At 57.7% G+C, this 23,078-nt stretch overlaps 1 protein-coding gene across 11 annotated transcripts in view; it reads right to left on the bottom strand.

Moving 5' to 3' along the window:
• The window catches only part of ARHGEF10L (Rho guanine nucleotide exchange factor 10 like), a 159,235-nt gene that overhangs the window by 31,220 nt on the left and 104,937 nt on the right, over window positions 1-23,078 (bottom strand). For all 11 annotated transcript variants that reach the window (XM_034671270.1, XM_034671267.1, XM_034671271.1 and 8 more), the window contains 5 exons: window positions 22,844-22,944; window positions 14,933-15,054; window positions 9,320-9,406; window positions 7,116-7,336; window positions 6,593-6,747 (listed from right to left, as the gene is read on the bottom strand). In XM_034671270.1, the coding sequence (XP_034527161.1) occupies window positions 6,593-6,747; window positions 7,116-7,336; window positions 9,320-9,406; window positions 14,933-15,054; window positions 22,844-22,944 (686 nt within the window). The remainder of the gene's footprint in view (window positions 1-6,592; window positions 6,748-7,115; window positions 7,337-9,319; window positions 9,407-14,932; window positions 15,055-22,843; window positions 22,945-23,078) is intronic.

The following is a 23,078-nucleotide window of genomic DNA, read 5'->3' as shown; positions in this document are numbered from 1 at the left end:
AGGCAACCAGTGCCCAGTCTACTGCCCCTGAGGACAGAACACACCAAGGGACCAAGGGAGCAAAATTCTCCCCTGCTCACCCTGGGATGTTCAGCCCACCCAAGAACGTGCCCAGAATGTTCCCTGACACGTGAGCAGCGCCCATGGAGGCTGGTGTTTCTCCCAGGTCACACCCAACGTCACACAGAACCCCAGTGTCACCCTGTCTTGCCCACGTGCCAGGTGAGAAGGGGGTTGAGAGGGAACATGGGGCACACTCTGGAGACAGGCAGCAGTGGCTGGGGCCTGGGAGGGGGACAGAGCCTGCTGCTGGCTTGTCAGTGCCCGGCCACCCTCACACGCTCCCCACCAGGCCCCTGGAAGGAGTCCGAAGGAACCCTATTCACAGACGGTCCCTTTGTGCCAGGTGCTAGGGGGCACGGCGAGGCGCCACTGGCTGCAGAGCTGGACAGTGACGGAAGCCGCGGCTTGGGGTATATCGGGAGGAGCCCTCAGAGGACAGACCAGACCCCTTCCACCCCCCAGCCCACCAGCTTTCCCTCTTCTACCCTCCCCACCTGTGATACAGGGTCTCCCTGCCCTTCCGTCCTACTGACTCTGGGCAGACTCCCAGCTCAGCTAGGAGCCGGGGAACAGGGTCTTCCCGGCCTGTGACCATGAACACCCGGGAAGCAGGCTGGGCCAGAATAAACATCTGCCAGACCTCAGACCGGCGGCTTCACCTCTCTGAGGCTCATCTGTCCAGTGGGCGCGCCCGTGCTGCGGGGGCCAGGGAAACGGGGCCAGGGAAACAGGGGAGCGCTGAGCACGGGGTCGGCACGCAGTAAGGGCCGAGGGCAGCCATCGCTAGCGCTAAACACTGGCACACCAGGAACTCTTTTCCTGAATTACTTTCTTAACTCCTGGCGAGTCTACGTGGAAGATTCTATTCTTATCCCTGTTTTACGCTGAGAAAACAGACGCAGAGTTTAAGTAACCAGGTGACAGGGCCAGAAAGTATCCGGTGCCCATTAGCTCCTGTTTAGTGTCATTTGCCACAATGCAGCGTCTGCGGGAGCAGGTGTTGACTCCACCTGACTGATGTGACAACGGAGACCCGGGGAGCAAGGTTGCACAAAGCCACCCAAGGGGTGACAGGCCAAGCAGGATTTGAACCGTGCTGACTGGCCCCCCCCCCCAGTCCCTGCTGCCCTCTCAGCTTCCCAGAGTTTCCAAAGGGCTCTGAGACCAGGATGGTGAGTGACCACAAGGCAGCCAGGCCTCCAGGGGACACTGACCCCCACCAGGACACCAGAGCTATAAAATGCAAGGCTTCGGACGCCCCCTGGTGGCCAGAAGTGAGTGGTGCGTGTGTGGCCCAAGCGGGAGCAAAGAGCGATGGCTCAGGTGGGGCTGTGACCTCTCCCAGTCTCCCAGTGAGGAAGCAGCCGGGGATGCTGGGACCACACCCGAAAACAGGGAGGTGGGGGCCCTTCCCCATGGGCATACCAGTTTTGACCACCAGAGCCCTTGTACTGTCTACCCTGTACTTTTCCGACACAGGGCATGGTCACAGCTGTCAGGGTTCGGGGCTAGGGTCTGACACCCCTGAGGGTCACATGCGCACTGACCACTGCTCCTCCCCCTGCTGGCGTCTCCAGACATCCCCCCAAAAAGTCCTGACTCCAGGACAGAATGACAAACTGGTAAAATTTAATACTAGTGATATTTTTATATCAAAAAATATATCAGGTGTCCCCAATGAGAGGACAAAGCTCCAACAGTCCCCTTTCTGGGGCTCGGGTTCCCCAAGTGCACCATGAGGGGCCGGAACTCAAGGTTCCTCCCAGCCCTCACGAGCCACAGCCCTAGGATTTTCAACGCAATCACTGTGAGCTCTGGGCAGGGCTGACCCACGCCCCGCCTTGCCCTGCAGTGGCTCTGGGTAAGCACACACACGTCCGGGCACACGCATGCACACTCACACACGCACACCCGCCCTGTGTGACACTCCATCCGTCTGGGCCCAGCACCGGCTCTCACGCCAGACAAAGGGAGATGAAGACCCCGTCTCGCTTAGCAAAGACACCTTCAGGAGGCAGGAGCCCTTGCTCCCCGAGCCGTGGCCCTTGGGGATGACACCCAGCAGGAACCAGGAGGCAGGGCACAGAGTGAGTCCTCGAAGCTGAGACAGTCCCAAAGCGCAGGCCAAGCCCAGTCATAACGACAGGAATGACAATGGCGCTGAGTCTCTCTCCCTCCTGGGCTCCATCTGGGCACCTGTGTGCCTCATCACATCCGGTCACCCTGTGAGGTGGGGCTGTCGTCAGGCCGGCTTCACAGGTGAGGAAACAGGCGAAGAGAGCCAGAGCAACAGGCCGGATCTCTCGCAGCTGGGACTCCAGCCCAGCAGCCTGGCTCCTCAGTCCATCCCCCTACGCATTCCACCATCAGCCTCCTCGAGGGGGTGACCCTGGCCCTCGTCGCCAGCACCTAACCAGGGACGTTCCCCTGCCCCCATCACGGCCTGGCCACTGTCCCGTGCCGGCTGAGAGAGGGGGCGGCGGAGGGTCCCAGGAGGTCTGCTCAAGCCCACGACCGGACAGGCAGCCGCCCGGCTCATCTCGGGGTCCCGGTGTCCTGCTCAGTGCTCCCCCTCACGGACACTGAGCACATACTCGCTGAGTTAGTGAATGGCTGAACTCAGTGAATGAATGAAGGAATGCAGGTAAACAGAGGCTCTCAGGGCCACCAGGCTGACCGCCGTGGCCACACAGGCTCTTGGCCCTGGACTCCGAGGCCCCTCCAGCTCTGATGTGATGGGACTCCAGGTGGCCTGGTGGCCTGGGAGTTCGGTCACCTCTCAGCTGCTGGTTCCACAGCAGTTCCCCGGGACTTGGGCAAGCTCCCAGGTTGGCTCTGCACATCTTAATACTTCTGGTCCTTCCCTTCTGCCACGAGCCAAAGTGTGGGCCGGGAATGCCATTTTTACTGGGTCTTGGTCTCAGCCAAACCCAGGCAGGACAGTAAACTTCTGCCTACAAACACTGACTATACTTCATCCAGTATTGGCTCCAAGCCCGGGTAAGGGTCCGTGTCCAAATTTCCCCTTTCTATAAAGACATCCACCAACTGGGTTAGGGGCCCACCCTACTCTACTGCGACCTCATCTTAACTAAGTACATCCCCAACAACCCTATTTCCAAATAAGGTCACGTTCTGAGGTCCCAGGGATGAAGACTCTAACACATGAATTTTGAGAGGACATAACCCATAATAGGGGCTTGGGGTCTAACCACTGGCTTTCAGCCCGGGGTGGGAGCCTGGTACTTTGTCAGAACCAGAAGGGCTCCTGGGGACCCCTGGACTCCACATCCTCATTTTCCAGGTGGGAAGGGACTTCCCACAATCCCATGGGTGAGCCAGGACCCGAAGGCAAGTGTCCTCAAGTGGAAAACTCACAATTCCCCGACTCTCCAGGCCACCCGAGCACCGGCGGGGCTCCACCAGCACAGGCCCGGGGAGGGTGGCCCACGAGCTCCGGGGCTGGCCTGGGCCGTAGGTGGGGGAGTAGCATCTGAGGCCTCAGTGAGTCTGGAGCGGGCCCCACAGCTAGGTCATGCGCCAGGATGATGGTTCCAGACCCAGCCACAGGCAGCCTAAGTGAAAGGTGCCCCACACTGTGCGGCAGGTCCTGAGAGGCCCCCCTTCCTGCCAGGCCACCTCTGGAGGACACCACAGAAGGAGGAAGGGGGGTGCCAGGTGAGGCAAGGCCTCTCCCAGAGGCCTCCTGGGGCAAAGCCAAACCAAAGCCCCAGAGGGTGGGCTCCAGAGAGAAAGAGTGACCCTGGACTCACTTGCCCCACTGGCTGTGACAGCCTCCCAGCCAGCCTCCCTGCCTCCTCTCCTGTCCACCAGCCAGACGGCATAGTGCTCAGCCACTTCCAACACCTCCCTCTACTTTCCGTCGACGGAGACGAACCCAAGGCCCACAGCATCCAGCCGTCTGCTCCCAGACCTTGCCTCTTGCCACCGGCCCCTCTGGCTGCTGTCCAGCACGATGGCCTCCTCTCTGGGCTCCCCACCAGACCAACCCCTCTCCTGCCTCTAGGCCTCGCACATGCTGTTCCCTCTGCGAGAACACTATTCCCTCAACTGTTCACTTGCCCGGTGCCTAAGCTGCTTCAGGTCTCAGCTTTAGGATCCTGTGCCTTTGAGAGACCTTTGCCGACCAACCCACCCCTAGCCCAGGGGCTCAGGCTCTCACGTGCCTCCCTGTTCCCCCCTTAAGCCCCTCAGCATGATGTACAAGCATAAGGTCCCTGCTTGTCCACTTGACTATCTCTGTCTCCCACTATAAACTGCGAGGGCAGGGTCACGTCTCCATGGCACACAGTAGGTGCTCAGTAAATACTGGGTAGACAAATGTCTGCAAGGCCGGAGAGCTCGTAGAGCACCTCAACCTTCTCTTCCTGCCAGATGACCTCCAGCTCTGCCCAGAGAAGCCAAAATCCCCTTACGCCTGGAGAGGGTCCCCGCCCTGGAAAGAGGACACCTGGGTTCGGGTCCCGGCTCACTCATGGGACTTTGGGAATCCCTTCCCACCTGGAAAATGAGGCTGTGGAGTCCAGGGGTCCCCAGGGGCCCTTCTAGTTCTGACAAAGTACCAGGCTCCCACCCCGGGCTGAAAGCCAATGTGTTAGACCCCAAGCCCCTATTATGGGTTATGTCCCCTCAAAATTCATGTGTTGGAGTCCCCATCCCCAGCACCTCAGAAGGGGACCTTATGCGGAAGGAGGGCTGCTGCTGATGTAATTAATTGAGTCACGCTGGGGTAGGGTGGGCCCCTCGTCCACTAGGACACAGGGAGACTGCCACGTGAGGACCGGGCTCCGCTGCCACAAGCCAAGGAGGCACGAGAAGCTGAGACAGAGGCCTGGAGCGCAGAGCAGAGCCTCCTTCACGGCCCTGACCACACCTTAATCTTGGGCGTCTGGCCTCCAGAACGCGAGACAATACAATTATATTATTTAAACTCAGTTGGTGGGACACGTGGGTGGCTCAGTCAGTTAAGCGTCTGCCTTCGGCTCAGGTCATGATCCCAGAGTCCTGGGATCCAGTCCCGCGTTGGGCTCCCCGTTCAGTGGGGCGTCTGCTTCTCCCTCTGCCTGCTGCTCCCCCTGCTTGTGCTCTCTCTCTCTCTCCCTCTAACAAATAAATAAAATCTTAAAAAAAGAAATCAGTCGGTGGCATTTTGTTCTGGTGACCCAGCCATCTGACACACCCCCTCGCCCCCTCACACCCCCCCCCAGCGCCCAAACTGGTAAGTCAGGAACCAAGGGGCAAAGGGTGCAGAGCAGTCCACAGTGGGGACCAGGGGGCTAGGCAGGGCTCACAGGATTCAGTGGGAGCCAGAGGGTGGGGGGTCCCTTTGGAGCCCACACCTAAACTTCCAAAAATCGGGAGTCCATATTTACATTTATACGCATGCAGTGTCTGTTGGTGAGAGGGATTTTTTCCCTCCCTCTTCCCCCTTTAATTAAAAACTATAAATGCCTTATCAAAAGCTAATTAAAAATACCAACACAGTGCCAAGTGGCAAAAAAATAGCTCAGTACAAATATNGCCAAGTGGCAAAAAAATAGCTCAGTACAAATATCCGTTTATAACCCTGCAACAGGCTGTGATGACGCAGCAATTAGAGGCTCGTGGGAGGGAGGGAAGAAGGGTGAACGGAAGGGGAGGGAGGGGCTAGGGAGAGGAGGAGAGGGAGAGTAAGGGAGGGAGGGGGAGGAGAGGGAGGGGGAGGAGGGGGGAGGGAAGGAAGGAGGGAGGGAGAGGGAGGGAGATGGAAGGAAGGGAGGGAAGGGGAGGGAAAGGAGGGGGAGAGGGAGGAGAGGGAGGGGAGGGGAGGGCCCTCTCTGGGTGCACTGGGGGTGGCTGCCCTCCCCCAGCACTCATCTTGTAACTGGGAGCTGAGCAAGCCACAAGGGGACAGGGACCGCAGCCCTCTGTGTGGCTGTGCACAGGCCGTGTCCCCTCCCTCAGTCTCAGCTTCCACAGTTCTCGTGGGTTGCGGTGAGAACTCCGAGAACGTGCCCACATTAAGCCCCCGAATGTTCCTGGTGCACCGCCAGCCTTGCTCTCCCGACATCACACTCTATGCCATCCGTGGCTCGTGGCTCAGTAACATCACAGGTTCAAAAGCTTAACGCCATGAAGCTCTCACTCCGCCAGGCCCTAGGCTTTGCCTTCACTGGCCTGTTTAACCCTCTGGGACCCATGAGCCACGGGTACTGACATTATGCCCATTTTATGGATGAGAAGACCCAGGGGCAAAGCAACTGCTCACCCCTGGACACAGCCATCAAAAGCGCAGTGAAGTGACCCCGGACACTAGAGTCCCTGCTCTTGTAGGGTCTCCCGCCAGTGGGGTGAGCTGCCTGCATGGTAGTGAGCACCCCATTCCTGTAGGGACCCCAGTGGGGATCAGGGATCCCCAACTACCCCAGGTTCCCTGATTTGTTTCTGAGCTGCCTCCTTGGCCTGCCTCCCACCACCGCTCTGGTAGTCAGTGCCCAGGGCTGCCCCCTACCACGCCCAGCATCCTCACCACTGGTCCGAGGGTAGGCGGCGAGGGTCCCATCCTGCAGACCGGCAAACAGGTGGAAGGGGTTGTGGCGCAGGCAGAGCACAGGCTGCAGGCCGGGGCTCCTGCAGGTCGCCAGGCACTGGGTACCCGTGTCCACACTGCCATAAACCAGGATGCTGTGGGGGAGACCTGGGTGACTCATGGAGCCCCCACCCCCACTGCCCCCACGGGCCCTCCTGGGGAAACACCTCCCTTCCCTCAGGAGCCTGGACTTTCCCAGGGTCTTTTGAGGATGGTGACCTCCCCACCCCTACCACCGGGAGAACTGGGTGGGAGTCTCGAGAGGGGGCAGATACAGGTGCTAAGAAGGCTGTCTTCAGGACCACACAGATCCAAGAGGGAACCTAGACATGCCGCCTTCCAGCTGACTGACCGCAGGCTGTTACCCCTCAGTTTCCCCCACAAAATGCGGCAATGATGCCGGCCTCACAGCCACAAAAAGGAAGGAAGCCCTGACGCACGCCTCCCCCCCCCCATCCCTCACCTGCCATCCCGGAGCCCGAGGCAGATGGTCGGGTGCACAGTAGCCGAGGGGTCAGTGGCCACATGGCTCTCGTCTCCGCTCTCCCCCTCCTCTGGCTCGGGAATGTACTCCATGCAGAGCACAGGGGCCGCCAGTGGGAAGGACTTGACCGTGCGAGGCGAGGGCCGGTTCAAGGAGAAGATCTCAACCTGGCCCCCTGCACCTTCCTGCCCGCCCCCGACCTGCAGCAGAGACCCAGAGAGGCCATCAGGCACAACCACCAGGACTGGGACAAACTTCTACTCATACTGAGGTTACACATTGGGACGAGCATCCCCTCTCCTGCCCCCACACATCCCACTGTCCCTGAAGGTCACTCTTCCCCAGCTGCCATGGCAACAAGTTAGACTCAGGGCCCAAAGGAAATCAGGTAAGGAGCTAAGGTAGACCAGCTGCCCAGTCAGCTCTCTATCTCCCCAACTTTAGAGTGAATTTCAACCAATAAATAGGGAACATACATCTGCCCCTCTATTAAGTCCTTCTCCATCTTGTTCAGTGCTCTACCTTGTGTCTAGCCAATGGTAAGCACTCAATACATACTTGCTGAATAGATGAACAGATAGATAAATGGATGAACGGAAGGAAGGGATAGAGGAGTGGGTAGATAGATGGATGGATGATTATATGGATGGATGGATGGATGGATGGATGGATGGACAGATGGATGGATGATTATTATGGATAAGTAGATGGACTGATGGATAGATGATTACATGGATGGATGGATGGATGGATGGATGGACAGATGGATGATTATTATGGATAGGTAGATAGATTGATGGGTAGATGATTACATGGATGGATGGATGGATGGATGGATGGACAGACAGATGGATGATTATTATGGATAAGTAGATGGACTGATGGGTAGATGATTATATGGATGGATGGATGGATGGATGGATGGATGGATGGACATATGGATGATTATTATGGATAAGTAGATGGATTGATGGGTAGATGATTATATGGACGGATGGACTGACGGACGGATGGACAGATGGATGATTACTATGGATAAGTAGATGGATTGATGGGTAGATGATTATATGGATGGATGGATGGATGGACAGATGGATGATTATTATGGATAAGTAGATGGATTGATGGGTAGATGATTATATGGATGGATGGATGGATGGATGGATGGATGGATGGACAGATGGATGATTATTATGGATAAGCAGATGGGTTGATGGGTAGATGATTATATGGATGGATGGATGGATGGATGGATGGATGGATGGATGGACAGATGGATGATTATTATGGATAAGTAGATGGATTGATGGGTAGATGATTATATGATTATTATGGATAAGAAGATGGATTGATGGGTAGATGATTATATGGATGGATGGATGGATGGATGGATGGATGGATGGACAGATGGATGATTATTATGGATAAGTAGATGGATTGATGGGTAGATGATTATATGGATGGATGGATGGATGGATGGATGGATGTTATATGGATAAGTGGATAGATAGATGGATGGATCGATCAATCGACCCTCTGATTGATGGATGGATGGATACACCACATGCTAGATACTGGGGAAACAGTGAGGAACAAATCACCCTCAGAGAGAATATTTGGGATGGACTCTGAATGGTGAACCAGAGTTTTCCTGCCTGAGTGCCTGGAGGCAGGAATAAGCAGGAGCTGGAAGGTGGCCAGAGGGGTGGGGAGGTGGAACCTCAGGGAGTCTCTGGGAGAATACAGTCGGCATCACAAAGATCATAACGGTGCCCATTTGAATGGAGAGAGGCTCTGCCGGGAATCCCAGGGGGAAAAGGTAGACTGGGATCTCTGCAGGAGCTGGGCAATAACCAGCCTTGCTTCCTGGCCCCCAGGGTAGAGACCCTGCCACCCAGATACTCTGCACAGCTCCACTCATTTCCTTCATGGCACATGGCCATTTGCACAAGTCATGCTCACTTCCTTGTCCCCTGGTTTTCTGTTGTCCCCGGTGAAGTTGCATCTGCCCACTCTGAGCACAGAGCCTGGCACAGAGGTTCCCAGGAAGGCCTTCCTGGGTGAAGGTGCACATAATGGGGGCCGGCAGACATGCAGCATTTTCCAGCACCCCCTTCCCGGTGCCGCCCTCCCTGCTTCTGTCCTGAGGCCAGAATCCCTGGCCGGGCTCGGGAGTGACTTACCCAGAGGTAGCCTTGTGGAAGGGACGTGCTGACCGCTGAGAAGCCCAGCAGGGGACAGCTGACAGGACTGTGGACCAGGGCCCCAAGCTGCGGAGACACAGAAGGCACACACAGGGCTAAGCATCAACATGTCGGAACATTCGGCAGCAGGACCTCTGTCTGAACTACCTGTGGGGGTGTTCGACCTGCAGATTTCTGGGCCCCATGCAGGTCCCGGATGAGAATCCCTGATCGGGGTGGGGGTAGGGGGGGACCAGAAAGCGATGGGTTTCACAGGTTCTCCAGGCAATTCCTATGCACTCACATTTGACCAGTGCTCTCCTAGAACCTTCTGGCTAGGACACGCCTGAGTGATACTCTGGGCCAGCCACCAATTTTTCTAACTAAGCAACATCTGGATAAGATTTGATGAAAACCACTAACACCCACCCTGCCTTATTTTACAGAAGGGGAAATGAGGTCCACGGCGGACACATGATTGCCCTAGGCCACGGGAGGATGACAGGGCCTGGCCTGCGCCAGCCTCCCTCCTAGATCTCCCTGCGTCCCTCCAGAGAAGCACAGTGGAGGAAGGAAGGGGTGCTGGACACCTGGCTCCACTCCCCTCGACAACAGAGCCACTCCACAGACCAGCCCCCCGCACCAGAGGCCTGGGGGGCTTGTGCAGGCTGCCCCTGGGGGGCAGGGGCCCCATCTGGGACCGGCTGTCATCAAGAACCTCTGGCTGCCTGCTCCTCCTGCATCTGCTGCCCCAAGCCCCATGCCAGATGGTTCTCTGGGGCCTGTTCTCTGAGCGAGACCTCTCCAGTCTGTCTCTCAGGCCAGGACAGCAGTGCAAGGAGGTAGCCTGGCCCTGTCACGGACCCTGCTGGAAGGTAACCACCACGGGCCCTTTGCTGGGCAGGTGCTGCCCTCTGCTGGTGCTGAAGGCCGGGGCTGCCCCAGGCCTGTGCAGATGTTCTAACAGTGTCCAAAGGCTGGCTCAAGGTGAGGAAGCCCAGAAAGGTCACCTCCTCCAGTCCCCTCATTTAGGAGTTGGCAAATTGGAAGTTCGGAGCATGGGGGTGGGGGTGGGGGGACACGACTTCTCAAGGTCACACAGCAAGTTGGCAGCAGAGTCAGGGCTGGAATTCCGAGTTCCAACTCCCGGCCCAGCACCCTATTGCAGGCCTCTGCGCTCCTGGCTCCCACTTCTGCGTGGCTGGGAGCACAGATCCAGACACCCAGAGCAGGAGGCCCCTCTCGCTCTGCCCCCCGCTCCTCCAAGGACCCTCAGGCCCCCGCTCCTGGCCATTTTGCTTCACGGTGGGCCACACGCAGCTAAGGCTGCCAGCCCCTCCTGCCAGGCTGCCGCTCCCGTCCTCTCACAGACAGGGAAGGGGCAACTGCAACGTTTCCATGGCAACTCCAGGGGGCCCAGATGTCAGCCGCATCCACAGAACCCGGGTCCAAAGTGATGGCAAAAACTCAAACGGCTCCTTGGACCCAGGAATGCCATCTGTGCCAGGAAGCCGGCTCTCCCAAACCAAGGTGCCCCGGGCGGTGCAGAGGAGAGCGGCTCAGGGCTGGAGGACGGAGACAGGCTGTGGGTGCAGCCAGCCCGGGCTCCAGTCCCAGCTCAGCTGCTACCAGTCGGTGACCCCACAAATCAGTTCCTCATGGTCGTGGAGACCCTGACGCCTTGCCAGGATGGTGGCAAGGACTGGAGACGCAGATGGAATGCACTTGGCGCACAGCCGGGCACTTCCTGTGGGACATGCTGGCCTTCTACGTGTGTCACCTCGACTCCTGAGCCGCACCACGCCAGGAGGGGCGGGCTGGGGTAGAGCCAGGAGGCAGGGGACCCCACAAACGGCCAGCAGCTCTGGCTAGGGAGGGCCAGGACAGAGGTGCTTGGCCAGCATGCTGTGCAGGTCTGGGCTGCAGCCCCCAGGCCTCCCAGGCGCTAATCATACAGCACCTTGGCGCAGGCAGCATCCCTCCTCTGTCCCCAAGCCCCTGTCCCCAGGCAGGCCCCCAGGCTGAACCACAGCTCACGGGGTGGGGGCGGGGCGGGGGACAGGTTGCACGGAGCCCTCCCCTTGCCCTCCTGCCCCCCTCTCCAGGCACAGCCTCCAGCTTGGATGGGTGCTGCCAGGGGTGTTGCTGGGGTGACAGGAGTTCAGAAATCCTTCGGAACGGACATTCGTGTCTTCCTGGGAGCCAAAATGCCCCCCAATCTTTGCTCACATCTCTTGAACTCTGCATGCACACCACACAACTGGCTAGCCAGGGTCTGGCGTGAATCACACGGTGCACTAAAGCGGATTCCCAGTGTCACGTGCGGAGCTGGAGCTCCAGCCCAGGGATGGGTGTGCCGCATCGCTGTCCTCTCAAGGAAGGCCTCGGTGTGGCCCAGCCCGGGCGCCAGCCACCCGTCAGCACAGAGAGGAGAAACGCTCCTTCCTTCGGCCGCCACATCCCTGCTCCTTTGAGGGAGAAAACCCGCCACACACCCTGCTCCGGCTGATGGTACAACAGCAATGACCTCGTCTACACTGGGAGGGGACTGGAGCCAGCGAGCCTTTCCTGGAGGGCGCACTTAGTCACCGGCTCCCATTAGGCCAGCCGCAGAGCCCAGGGCCCCAGGACAGGGCCTGGGGAGAGGCGGCGGGCCCGGAGGCAGGCCCAGACGGCGGCCAACATGCTCACGTCTGTTCCCACAGTGACTGGACAAGGCCCTGGCACTTGGAGGCCCGCATTCATCCGGCCGCCCGTGCAGAGCTCATGGGGCACATGTGCCCAGGCTGGGGTGGGCGGCAGAGGTAGGGGCAGCAGAAGTGGTGTCTTGGGGGCCAGCAAACAAGGGAACGGCCAGGCTCTGGTATGTCCCTCAGGAGCTCCACAGGCTCACTGCCCCAGAAGATTCACTCACATAGGGGTTCCGGGGGAGATGCCAGGCAGGGGGCCTATACACCGGCCGGCCTGGAGAATTCCACACGAGCAGCTTCTCAGATGTGTGTCCCCCAGGTCTGGGGTGAAGACGGCTCCCCAGCAGGGTGGGTTTCTTTCAGGGAGGCCCTGGAGGCAGCGGCTTGTCTGTGACCTCACTGCGCAGGAGTGACCTGTCAGGCCATGGCCTCAGTCCCGTATTCTCGAGAGGGCTAAGGCCGTCGGGAGGAGACAGAAGGCACCCCAGGGTCAGCCTTCTCCATGTCCTAGGGCTAGGTGAGCCACAGGCAGGGGGACACTAAGAAATCCCCACTCCAAGGACTCTACCCCCCAACCCCCACCCCGGCCCCAAGGCCCATGGGAACCCCGACCCCATGCTGGGAAGGAGCTCACAAAACTCAGCAGGCCTCCCCCTTAATCAACGAGGTCTGAAGGTCTACAAAGGCCGGCTTTCTGGAGCCCTACAGAAACGAAAAGCATCTGGCCTCCCTTGCCAGGAACGAATCAAGAAGACCCTCCTTCCCCAGTGAGGGTGGGCAAGCGCCACCTCGGGGGGTCTGAGGGCAGCAGGGAGGACCAGAGTTACCGGTGGTGAAGTGCCTAGAACAGAGCCTGGCGCGGACGCCTCCTGGAAGGGCTTGCTGCCACGCCGTTGTTACTGCCACCCCAGCCACCGGCCACCAAGCAGTGCTGGGACCTGACTGCACCCCCTCCATCAGACTGTGGCACGGGGAACACTCCACCACCCCTGACACCACTTCTGGGCGCACAGGCTCAAGCTGGGTATGTCCCTCCTGCCCCCTCGGCCCCCATCTGAACACTCACCAGTGGGACCAGCCCTACCCCGGCACACTCCCCGAATGCATCCTCATGTCCCCAGTCCTCTAGACCCAGGAGAGTGGGGCCAAAACACCCCAACATCCAAAAGAATATTATAACACAATTTTTGGCAATAAACATTAGTACAAAAAAATCCATGATGAACAATTAGTAAGATTTTAAACACACGCAGAAACGGACCCTGCATTGCACGGCCTTGCCCCACCCTAATCCCAGCCCACCACTTAACCCCAAAAAAGCAGCCAAACCAAGGCCACAATTTGCTGATTTGGTCTCGTTAAGTATTACAGTAAAATCGCACTCATCGTGGTGATTAGGATTAGGTGAGGGCCCCGCTCACCTCGCCCCAGCCTGGCCCTGCCTCCACCTGCCAAGTCCTGCCTCGGCTCGGCGAGACCCCTGCACCGACGACTGTGTCGGTCTCTCAGGCCCCAGTCTTGCTCCCTCTGGGGCCACAGTTCAGTCGCTCACACCTCAGCCAGAAGGTCCAGACGATCTTTCCAAAATGTACATCGGAGGTTCTGGTCCCCTGTGTGGAGCCATCCTTGGGGTGTCATTGCCCTGAGAATAAAACCCAGCCGCGACCAGCCCGGGAAGCCGGAGTGGCCCGGCGCACCCACGGGACCTGAGCCCTGGCCTCTCCTCCCAGCTCACCGAGCTGCAGCTTCCCAGACTGCTCCTGCCTCTGTGCTGCTCTGTTTGGGATATTCTTCCCCTGGGCCCGCAGGGGATCGGAGCCTTCTTGCCACTCAGGTCTGCCACCTCCTCCGGCCCCGTAACCATGGAGCCCCACCCCCTGTATCTATCCCAGCTGATAACACCCATCACTCTTCGCGTTCCCTTTTGTTTGCCAGGGTGTTGCTGTCTCTCTCCAGACTGAAAGCTACGGGAGGGTGGGGACCTTGTATGTTTTGGTCACCACCATACACCCAGCGTCCAGCACGGGGCCTGGCACGTAGTAGGTGCTCAAAAATTATACGCAGAACAGACTGACAAATGAATGAACTAATGGCCGAACTGATGTCTCAAGGGTACGTGCTTTTCGCTGTTTGGCGCCCCAATCAGCTTGGCTCTTAGGGCTTAGGTATCTAGGTCCCAAGCCTGCACCTCGCCCTCCCCAGAGCTCACATGAGCTCCTCTCCTAGGGAGGAGGATGGGCAGTAACGACCCCAGAGGGAGGGGTAAGCCCGGCCGGGACATCAAGGACAGGTGACAGTGGAGGGAGCATGCTAGGGGTGGGGCACACAGGTGCTGGAATGAGGCAAAGCAAGGTGCCAATTCCTGGACCCATCACAACTGGCTGTGTTTTTAGAAAATCATGTCACCTGTCTGAGCTTGAGTTTCTAACCTGGGAAACAGATCTAGAAACATCTATTCATGGAGTTCTTACAAGTATCAAAACAAGACAGTGGTGGCAAAGCACTGGGGGAAACAGTAGGTGCTTGACAGATGCAGGCATGACGGCCATGGGGCCAGAGGCGGCTCCTGCCTGGCAGCATCAGACAGGGGCCAACCTATGTCTGGCAGAGCCACTCGGGTATATTCCAGCCTCTCTTCTGAGCTGGAGTCATGCCATCAGCTGATGAGATCATAGCTGTCTGTTAGCTCAAAATCACAGAATTTTCCATTCACTTGACCCACGAAGGGCATCTATCCCCATAGATTGGGTGGGGAGGCTGACTCCTACCTAGAGCACCAAAACGTCTTGACCAACTCCATCCATAGGAGGTGGAGAAGCTGGGACTGCACCCTGGCCCTCTCCTGCTGCAGGCACAACCTGGAAACTCCGGTTCTCCCACGAGCCACCTTCGTGGTGGGCTCCTCGAGATCCACTCCACTCACCTGCAGGCTGAGGCCCCGGGAGGAGAAGGCGGGGATGCAGCAGGCCAGGATGGGACACCAGAACGGGGCTTTGCTCTTCTTGTCCTCGTCCGGACATAGCCAGCCCGGCTGGTTCTCCTCGCCTACGGCAAGAGGAAGGAGGTGGGTGAAGCCGGTCAGTGTCCGAGGACCAAGCGGGCAGTGAGCAGCCCGGCAAGCCCAGGGGGCCGCCCCCAGCCCCATGCCTGCCCAGCCAAGACGAAACCCGGCCTCACTCCATGCTTATGAGCCTGGGTCGGGAAATCGAAGATTTGAGTCCTGGCTGGCCCACCCTCTCACTGAGCAGCGTTGTGCAAAGTCCCCCAACGCTAAGCCTCGATTTCTTCCCCTATGAATCAGGGGCATAAAAATGCCTTTGTCCTGAGGTCATTATGAGGATCCAGTGAAAAAGCAGACAAGAAAGGGTTTCAAAAATGTCGTGGTGCTGAGCCCAGTCCAGGCCCTGCTGCCCTGACCTAAAGGTCCAGAGGTGCTTCTAGAAGGAGGAGACGGCCAAAAACAAGCCAGAAGATAAGAGGACACATCCATGCTGCTCTTCAGCCGACTCTGATGATGATGGTCAAGAGGATGACTCTCTCCTGCTTCCCTGAAGACCCACCCTGAGACTCAGGTGGTCCTCCGCCTCCAGGCTCCCTGTCCGGCTGGACACTGAGGTGTCGGGGGCCTGTGAGAAGTGCAGGTCCAGACTCACATCTGGACAGCGCTATGCTCAAGGGCATCGACTACACCTCACTCTGCATTGTCTCCCCCACGTAGGTCGGGGCTGCCTCACATGCCACCACCTCCAAGAAGTCCTCCCTGACCACCCTGGCTATGATGACCCCTCTCTCAGAAAACAGTCTGAAGACCACATCTTATTTCCCGCATAGCCTTCACCATGGTCTAGAATCACTTTGTCTATTTCCTTGTTCGTGGTCTGTCCGCATACGTCTCTAGAACGTAAGCTCAGGGCAGCCAGGACCTGGCCTGTCTTGTCTGCCATGGTCTCCCTGGCACCCAGCACATGGTCAGTGCTCGGCAAGCATGGGCTGAAAGGATGAATGAAAGGAGGGTGTGAGCGAGCGGGTAAACTGCCATCCTTCCCAGAGAATTCTCCCTGCTCAAGAGCCCATCCTTATTTGTGCTCCATAGGGGGGGCACCTTCCAGGAACCCTGACTGCGGGGGCAGGGCACAGGGAAGGCACCCACTGTGTGTCCGCAAGCAGGCACGTGCCAGGGGCCATGGATGTGTTCCCGAGTTCTCGTTTTCAAGATAAAAACAGTGGGAATCGTGCTTTTCTCCTAATGGACAATGAGACCGACCCTCGGGGATGAAGTAATTGACTAGGTCATGTGCACGGCTGGTGGCAGAGTCCAGATGGGGACCCGGGTCTGCCGGACTCCAATGCCGTCTTCTGGCCACCGGCTTCCCCACTGAGGCCCGTGGGCTTGACGGCTTCTGGAGAACCAGGGGGCAGCTCTGCTGGGAAAGGGAGAGCCAGAGGACGGAAGGCGGCGCCCTGGGCCAGAGGGGCCACTTAACGCAATGACATCAAGCTGAAGGGCACCTGGAGCTTCAGGGATGGGAGGAGAGGTCTTCCACAGAAGAGTCGTGACAGCAGCCTTCCCATCCCCAACGTGTCTAGTCAGCGGCCAGGAGGAAGCAGGGACCTGGGCCCACCCTGGCCCAGCAAGGGTCAGCTCCGTCCAAGAGGGCTCACCAGCCACGAGGGCCTCCAGAAGGGTTTGTGCTCACCACTGCTCCCTACGGTCAGTCCTCCCCCACGACAGCCAGAACCATCCCGTTAAACTTCCACTGGGCATCACGGTTCCCATGTCCATCGAGTCTCATTCACTTGGAATCAAATCCAGACTTTTCCAGAACAGTGAGGATGACCCTTTGGTCCCAGGCTCCACTGAACTAGGCTTTCCTTAGCCACTTAAATGAACAAGCCCGGGACATTCCCTCCGCCTGGAGTGCTGTCCTCCCCACCCCCGGGGCTGGCTCTTCTCCTCCCCAAGGTTTAGGTTTCTTGTCCACCTTCCGGGAGTGGCCTCCATGGACCACCACCCTCCCCCTCCCCTCCATCACTTCCTGTCTCAGTGTCTATTGGCTCTTTTATTGGCTTGCCTCTTTCTTCCTCTGCATATGCATGAGTGTGCGTGTGTGTGTGTGTGTGTGTGCATGAGTGTGCACGCACGTGTGCATGTTTGTGTGTGCGCACAGACTCCCCAGCCTCACCTGTGTTCTGTACGAGGTATGTCAATCATACCTCAATAACGTGGCTTTTAACAATGCCACTGCCACGAGGGAACGGTGGCATCCCAGTGCCGGTCGTGGCACGAGGAGCTGGGACAAGGGGCAGGGGAGGACGCTCTCTGAGAAGTAAAAGACGTCCGCAAACGTCAGGCATTACGACATAACCACCTGCTTCGGCAGAGGCTCCAGCCCGCGTGCCCGGGGCGCCCACTCCGCCAGTAGTCCAGGGGCTGCGCGGCGAGCTCATTCCCCAAACGGGCGCAAAGGTGGCCCCAGTGTCAGGCCCTCCACCCCACTGGGTCCTGGAGACAGAGTCACAGGAAAGGACAGCTTCAAGGAGGCGAGACCATTACAGAAAGGACAGCTACAGCACAGGACAGGCCCCGTCCTAACAGAATGCCCATGGGCACCACACTTCACAGTTTACAAAGCTCTGTCCCACATGAGGCCTTATTTCATCCTCAGGGACGCCAGGAGGGGTGGGTGTTGGCATCCCCCTCCTACCCGGGAACTAGAGGCCAGGGGACATCAAAGGCCGGGCCCAGGAGGTGGAGAATGGACCGAGCACGGGGTGACAGCCCAGACGGCCTGCCCTGCACAGCGGCACCCTTCCCTGGGGTGGGTGCTGACCTTGTGACTGCGCTGCCTCTTGGACAAGCCCCTGGTCGGCAAATAAGGATGGGCAGGACTGGAGTCTGCCCTGCTCTCAAGGAGCTTATGATCAGGCTCCAACCACCCGAGAGCCCAACAGACGACTGAAATGCACCTGCCCCCGGGGCTCCAGCTCCTTTCCCGAGCTGGGTCTGTGAACATAAACCCCCCTCCATCACCACGCCGCCCGAGCTCCTCTGCTCTCCTTTCCCCACATCCACAGCCCATCAAGTCCTGGCAATTTATTATGATATATATTTTTTAATGATCTGACCTTCTCCTTCCAGATGGCGCCTTCCCTGCCTGCAATCGGGAACGTTAAAGGAAAATGGAGCTGCAGCTCCCCATCTGCCACTGCCATTGTTCCTGTCACAAAACCAGGGCGGCTGAGACCAAATTAGGAGGCTGTCGCAGTTGAAAATTGAAAGCCCGCTTGGGATAAGTGACATTAAGAACTGGCACCGTCGGCAGAGCCGAGATTTCCAATTGACATTAAGTGGGGGCTTATTTAGCGCCCAGCTCTGTTTGCCAGCACCCACCGAATGCAGGAGCACCCCGTGGGGCAGCGGGGGAGGCTCCAGGGCTGGAGGCCACAGCCCCTTGCACCCCCCCACCTCCGTGCCCTCAGAGCCGCCCCGCCCGCGGCAGGAGGCTGACTGTGCCAGCTCAGCCCTGGCAGATCCCAACTCCGCCTCCGGCTCCCTCCCTGTGTGACACAGAACCAGACGCTGAACCTCTCTGAGTCCGCTGCCTCCTCTGGAAAAGGGGGAAATGATTCCAACCATTCGAGTGTCACTGCGAGCGCCGGGGGAAAAAAGATTTAACACCTCGTATATGCCAGGCACTCAAGAAATAGTAAGATCACGGGGCGCCTGGGTGGCACAGCGGTTAAGCGTCTGCCTTCGGCTCAGGGCGTGATCCCAGCGTTATGGGATCGAGCCCCACATCAGGCGCCTCTGCTATGAGCCTGCTTCTTCCTCTCCCACTCCCCCTGCTTGTGTTCCCTCTCTCTCTGGTCGTCTCTCTCTCTGTTGAATAAATAAATAAAATCTTAAAAAAAAAAAAAAAAAAAAAAAAAGAAATAGTAAGATCACTGTCCTGGAGGTGAGGGGTCTGCCTAGCCACAGGCTTGAGGGCGGCCACCCCACCTCCACCCGGCTGAGCCCCCCGCCCTGCCCTGTTCCTCTGTCCCCTCCTGTGCTCAGTCCCAGCGCTGTGCCTCTCCTGCCACTGCTGTGACACTCCAGGGCGACAGCCCAGACCACCCTTCTCTACTTTCCAAATCCGAGGCTGCCCTCAAAGGTCCTCTTACACCCCCAGCCCCATGGAGAGGCCTCTGGCCACGGCCACGGACGTGGGGGCTGGCGGGACATCGGCATCCTTCTTTTCCAAACACCCCCTCGCAGAGAGAGAGAGACCCCGGAGCCCGGGGAGGCCAGGCGAATGGCCGTAGTCACCCAGCTGGGGTACAACCGCTCCGGAGGGCAGACCCACTGCTGCGGCCTGAGGGCTTGGGCTGGTCCCAGCACCCATGTCTGCATGGTTGAGAGTCAGTGGAGATGAAAACTAGAACGCGCTCAGCACGCTGCCTGGGCCAGGCTCAGGGCCGCGCTCAGGATCTGTCACTGGATCGTCGTCAAGGGGAACGCGGGGTCACTGTGAGAACCTGGGGCTGGAAAACTAGCCAAGTCAGAGGCAGGGAGGGAGGGCCCCCCACGCCGTGCCCTGCGAGAATGTGTCCCCGTGAGCTTAGGACCAGCCCTCAGCCTGCCTGACCCAGGGCCTCTGGGAAGGTGGGAATAAGGAGGGTTGAAGTGGGAGAGGCTGCAGGGACCCGGGGGGGGGGGGGGAAGAGCCATGAACACAGCACTGCAAGAGCTTCAGGTGAGGGGACACAGCAGGGAGCACTGGAAGTCCCCAACCACGCGTCTTCCTTCTCTGGGGCCTTCCACCTGCAACCCTTTCCTGGAGCCTTTATGAATAGGAAGCTAATTGGCAGAGGGGTGGGAGGGTGGCCCGACCCGTCCCTGTTCTGCAATGAATCACATGCGACCTTAGACCAGTCACTTCCCCGTCTGTGAGATGCAGGCACCCCTTGTCCTAGGAGCTTCTCCCACAGGGGCTGGCGGTCCCAGGCGCCTTCGACGCATCATCCACCCATATGTTCACAAGAGCCCTGTGAGGGGGGCGCTGGCATTATCACCACTTGCTGATGGAGAAGGGCATCTAAAGGCTAAATCAGGGGCGCCTGGGTGGCAGAGCGGTTAAGCGTCTGCCTTCGGCTCAGGGCGTGATCCCGGCGTTATGGGATCGAGCCCCACATTGGGCTCCTCTGCTGGGAGCCTGCTTCTTCCTCTCCCACTCCCCCTGCTTGTGTTCCCTCTCTCGCTGGCTGTCTCTATCTCTGTCGAATAAATAAATAAAATCTTAAAAAAAAAAATTTAAAGGCTAAATCATTTGCCCGAGATCACAGAGCTGAGAAGGAACAGATCCGGAAACTGACCCCAAGCAGCCCGGATCCATTTCACAAGGCCCTAAGATCCCAAAAAGTAAGAGGAGAGAGGACCATGGGAGCTCTAGTCCGAGTCACCTTCCAGAGGCCTTTCCCTGGACCACACAGCACAGCAGAGGCGCTGTTGGGATGTGAAGCGGGTCCCCAGATTCCCCAGGGTGCCCTGCCCTTTCCTCCCTAGGGGCAGAATTGACCCCCCATTCCAGATCCCAGGCACCCCCAGTCCAGCCCTCTCCTTCCTCAATGTTCAATGGATTAGGATCGTAGGTGGTAGTCAGGAAAAGAGAAGTACCAAAAAAACAAAAGAAAGGAATCACATCCTTTGTGAATAAATGTTTTTAACATATTCTATCACTAACAGGCGGTATTATTCCCCACCCCACCCAGCCAGGCACTGCAGATTAAAAAAAAAAAAAAACTGGCAAAATAAAAGGAACAAATTATTCAAGCCCCAGGGGAACCCAGGCATTCAAATAAGATTTCAAATGACTCTAGTTCCATTAAAACTTTTGCTGCAGTGAAATCGCGCGGAGCTAAAGCGGCCACGCGCATCAGAGGCAGCCGAGAAAGGCGAGGCTCACGCTGGTCCCCTCCTCTCCCTCCGACACCAAGCCCCACTCAGCAAGAGCAGGGGTACAATCGGCTCAGGTCAACAGGGGAGCCACGTCCGCCCTCCCTGGGGCGAGAATTCTCGCGGTCGGCTGCCAAGGCCAGGGCTGTCTCTGCTTAAAATTCTCTCTCCTCCCTCTGCAGCTCTCCTGGTCGCCCAGAAACATCCAGCCGAGGCTTGTGCCACGTCAGCACCAGATCAAGAAGGCCTCTGACCCTGGCTCCCCCAAAGCCTCAACCTCCTCCCCATTTCCCCCCACCTCCACATGCCCTCTCGGCACAGCAGGTAGAGCCATCCGCTCCAGTGGACACCAGACCAGGATGCTGCCCAGCTCTCACTGCTACAAGGAACAGAAGCCCATCAAGCTTAGAATAAGTTCCATGCATCTTGCCCTGGCTTTCTGGAAAAGCTGCCCATCCTTCTACCTGCCGGCTTCTCTCCCCACGATTCATCAGCTCTGGCCACCGCAGGACCTTTGCACTTGCTGTTCTGAAGCCTGGACTGCTTTGCCCAGATCTCTGTTGGCTTCGGCTGTCACCTCCCAGAGGCCCTCCCTGACAGCAGTCCGCTCCCAGGCTCGGTGACAGTCACGTCACCCATTTCTCCCTGTTGATTTGTTCCTCATGTAATGTCTATCTGCCCCTCTAAATCATAGCTTCCCTGAGTGCAGGGATCTTTCGGGTTTTGTTGTTGCTCTTTTCCCCATGCCCAAAATCACAGTAAAGGCTCACTCCATAATTATTTTTTAATTGATGAAAGCCAGTGTCAAAAGGCCTGACTTCTTTCCAGAAATGTCTCAAAACCTATAATAAGATCACACTAAAAACAACAATGAAACAAACAAAAAATGTCCCTGTTATTGGCCAGAAGCTGCAAATGGGAATTCTAGTACATGACAGAAAATAGTAGCTCTGATGGGCGAGGACCTAGGCCTTTTGTCAATTCAAAAACAGTACAAATAAAGTAATTACAACATAACGAACGTGTTTTGCACGACAGAAACTCTCCCAATGTGGGGAGGCAGAGGGACAGCGGTCCAGAGTGGGCTCTGCATCCATGCCTAGGCAACCTCTGATCTGCGTTCCGTCACTATAGATTATTTTGTATTTTCTGGAGATTTATATAAGTGGAATCAGTGTATATGCTCTTCTTTCGGTCATCCACCAGCTCTGCCCCTTCCTGCTGCGTGAGCTTGGGCAAATCACTGCACCTCTCTGGGCCTCGGAGCCTCCACTGTAAAAGGGGGCTCACAACAGGACCTACCTCTCAGAGTATCATCAATGTGAAAAGAAAGAGACGCGTGTAAGATGCTTAGAAAAACGTCTGCCACGTAGGACGCGCTCCGTGAACACGTGTCTTATTTATCTATGTGACCATTACGGGGTGCGTAGGAGAAAAAAAATAACAAAGAGGCCCTGGTTGAGAATCAGTTCAATCTAACCTGCACTGTTTTGTTTCGGTTACCGTAAAACCCGCCCTTTTTAAGTATTCACGTCAAGGTTTCTAGCATATTCCCCACTACCTACGTTTAGAACATTGTCATCACCCCAAACCAAAAGGAAGCCCCTCAGCAGCCACGCCCTAACCACCCTCCCCCAGGGCCCTGACAACCACTCGTTGACATTGTCAACTGCCATCACTTTACAGATGGGGAAACTGAGGCTCAGACAGGGGCAGGGACTGTCCAGCGTTACAAGGCAGAGCCTCAGGACTCAGAACCCTGGCTCCCGTGTTCCTCCAGGGCACTGCCTCCCTCCAGCTTAGAAGCCCCCCTGCCCCCACTCACCGCACATGCACACCCCAAGCTTCCCTGCTCCGCACCCCTGTCCCCTGAGGCGCTCTCCCCAGGGCTTTACTCACGGAGTCCGATCTTGGCCAAGTGCAACCTGTTGACCCAGGAGATCTTGCTTAGGGGGTTGGGGGTGATGAAGACCACCATGAAGCTGATGGGGCGGCCGGACCTGCGGTGAGACAGCAAGGAGCGTGAGTGCCCAGAACAAGCACCTGGTTCTTCCCTCCACCACGGGCCCGGGCGCGGCACGAGCTCCACTCGGGGCATCAGAGCGGGGCCAGAAAGCCTGGCGACCCAGCAAAG

Source organism: Ailuropoda melanoleuca, chromosome 11 (genome assembly GCF_002007445.2).
Source record: "Ailuropoda melanoleuca isolate Jingjing chromosome 11, ASM200744v2, whole genome shotgun sequence".
Classification (NCBI taxonomy): Eukaryota; Metazoa; Chordata; class Mammalia; order Carnivora; family Ursidae; genus Ailuropoda; species Ailuropoda melanoleuca.
This window is presented reverse-complemented; position numbering and strand designations above follow the sequence as displayed.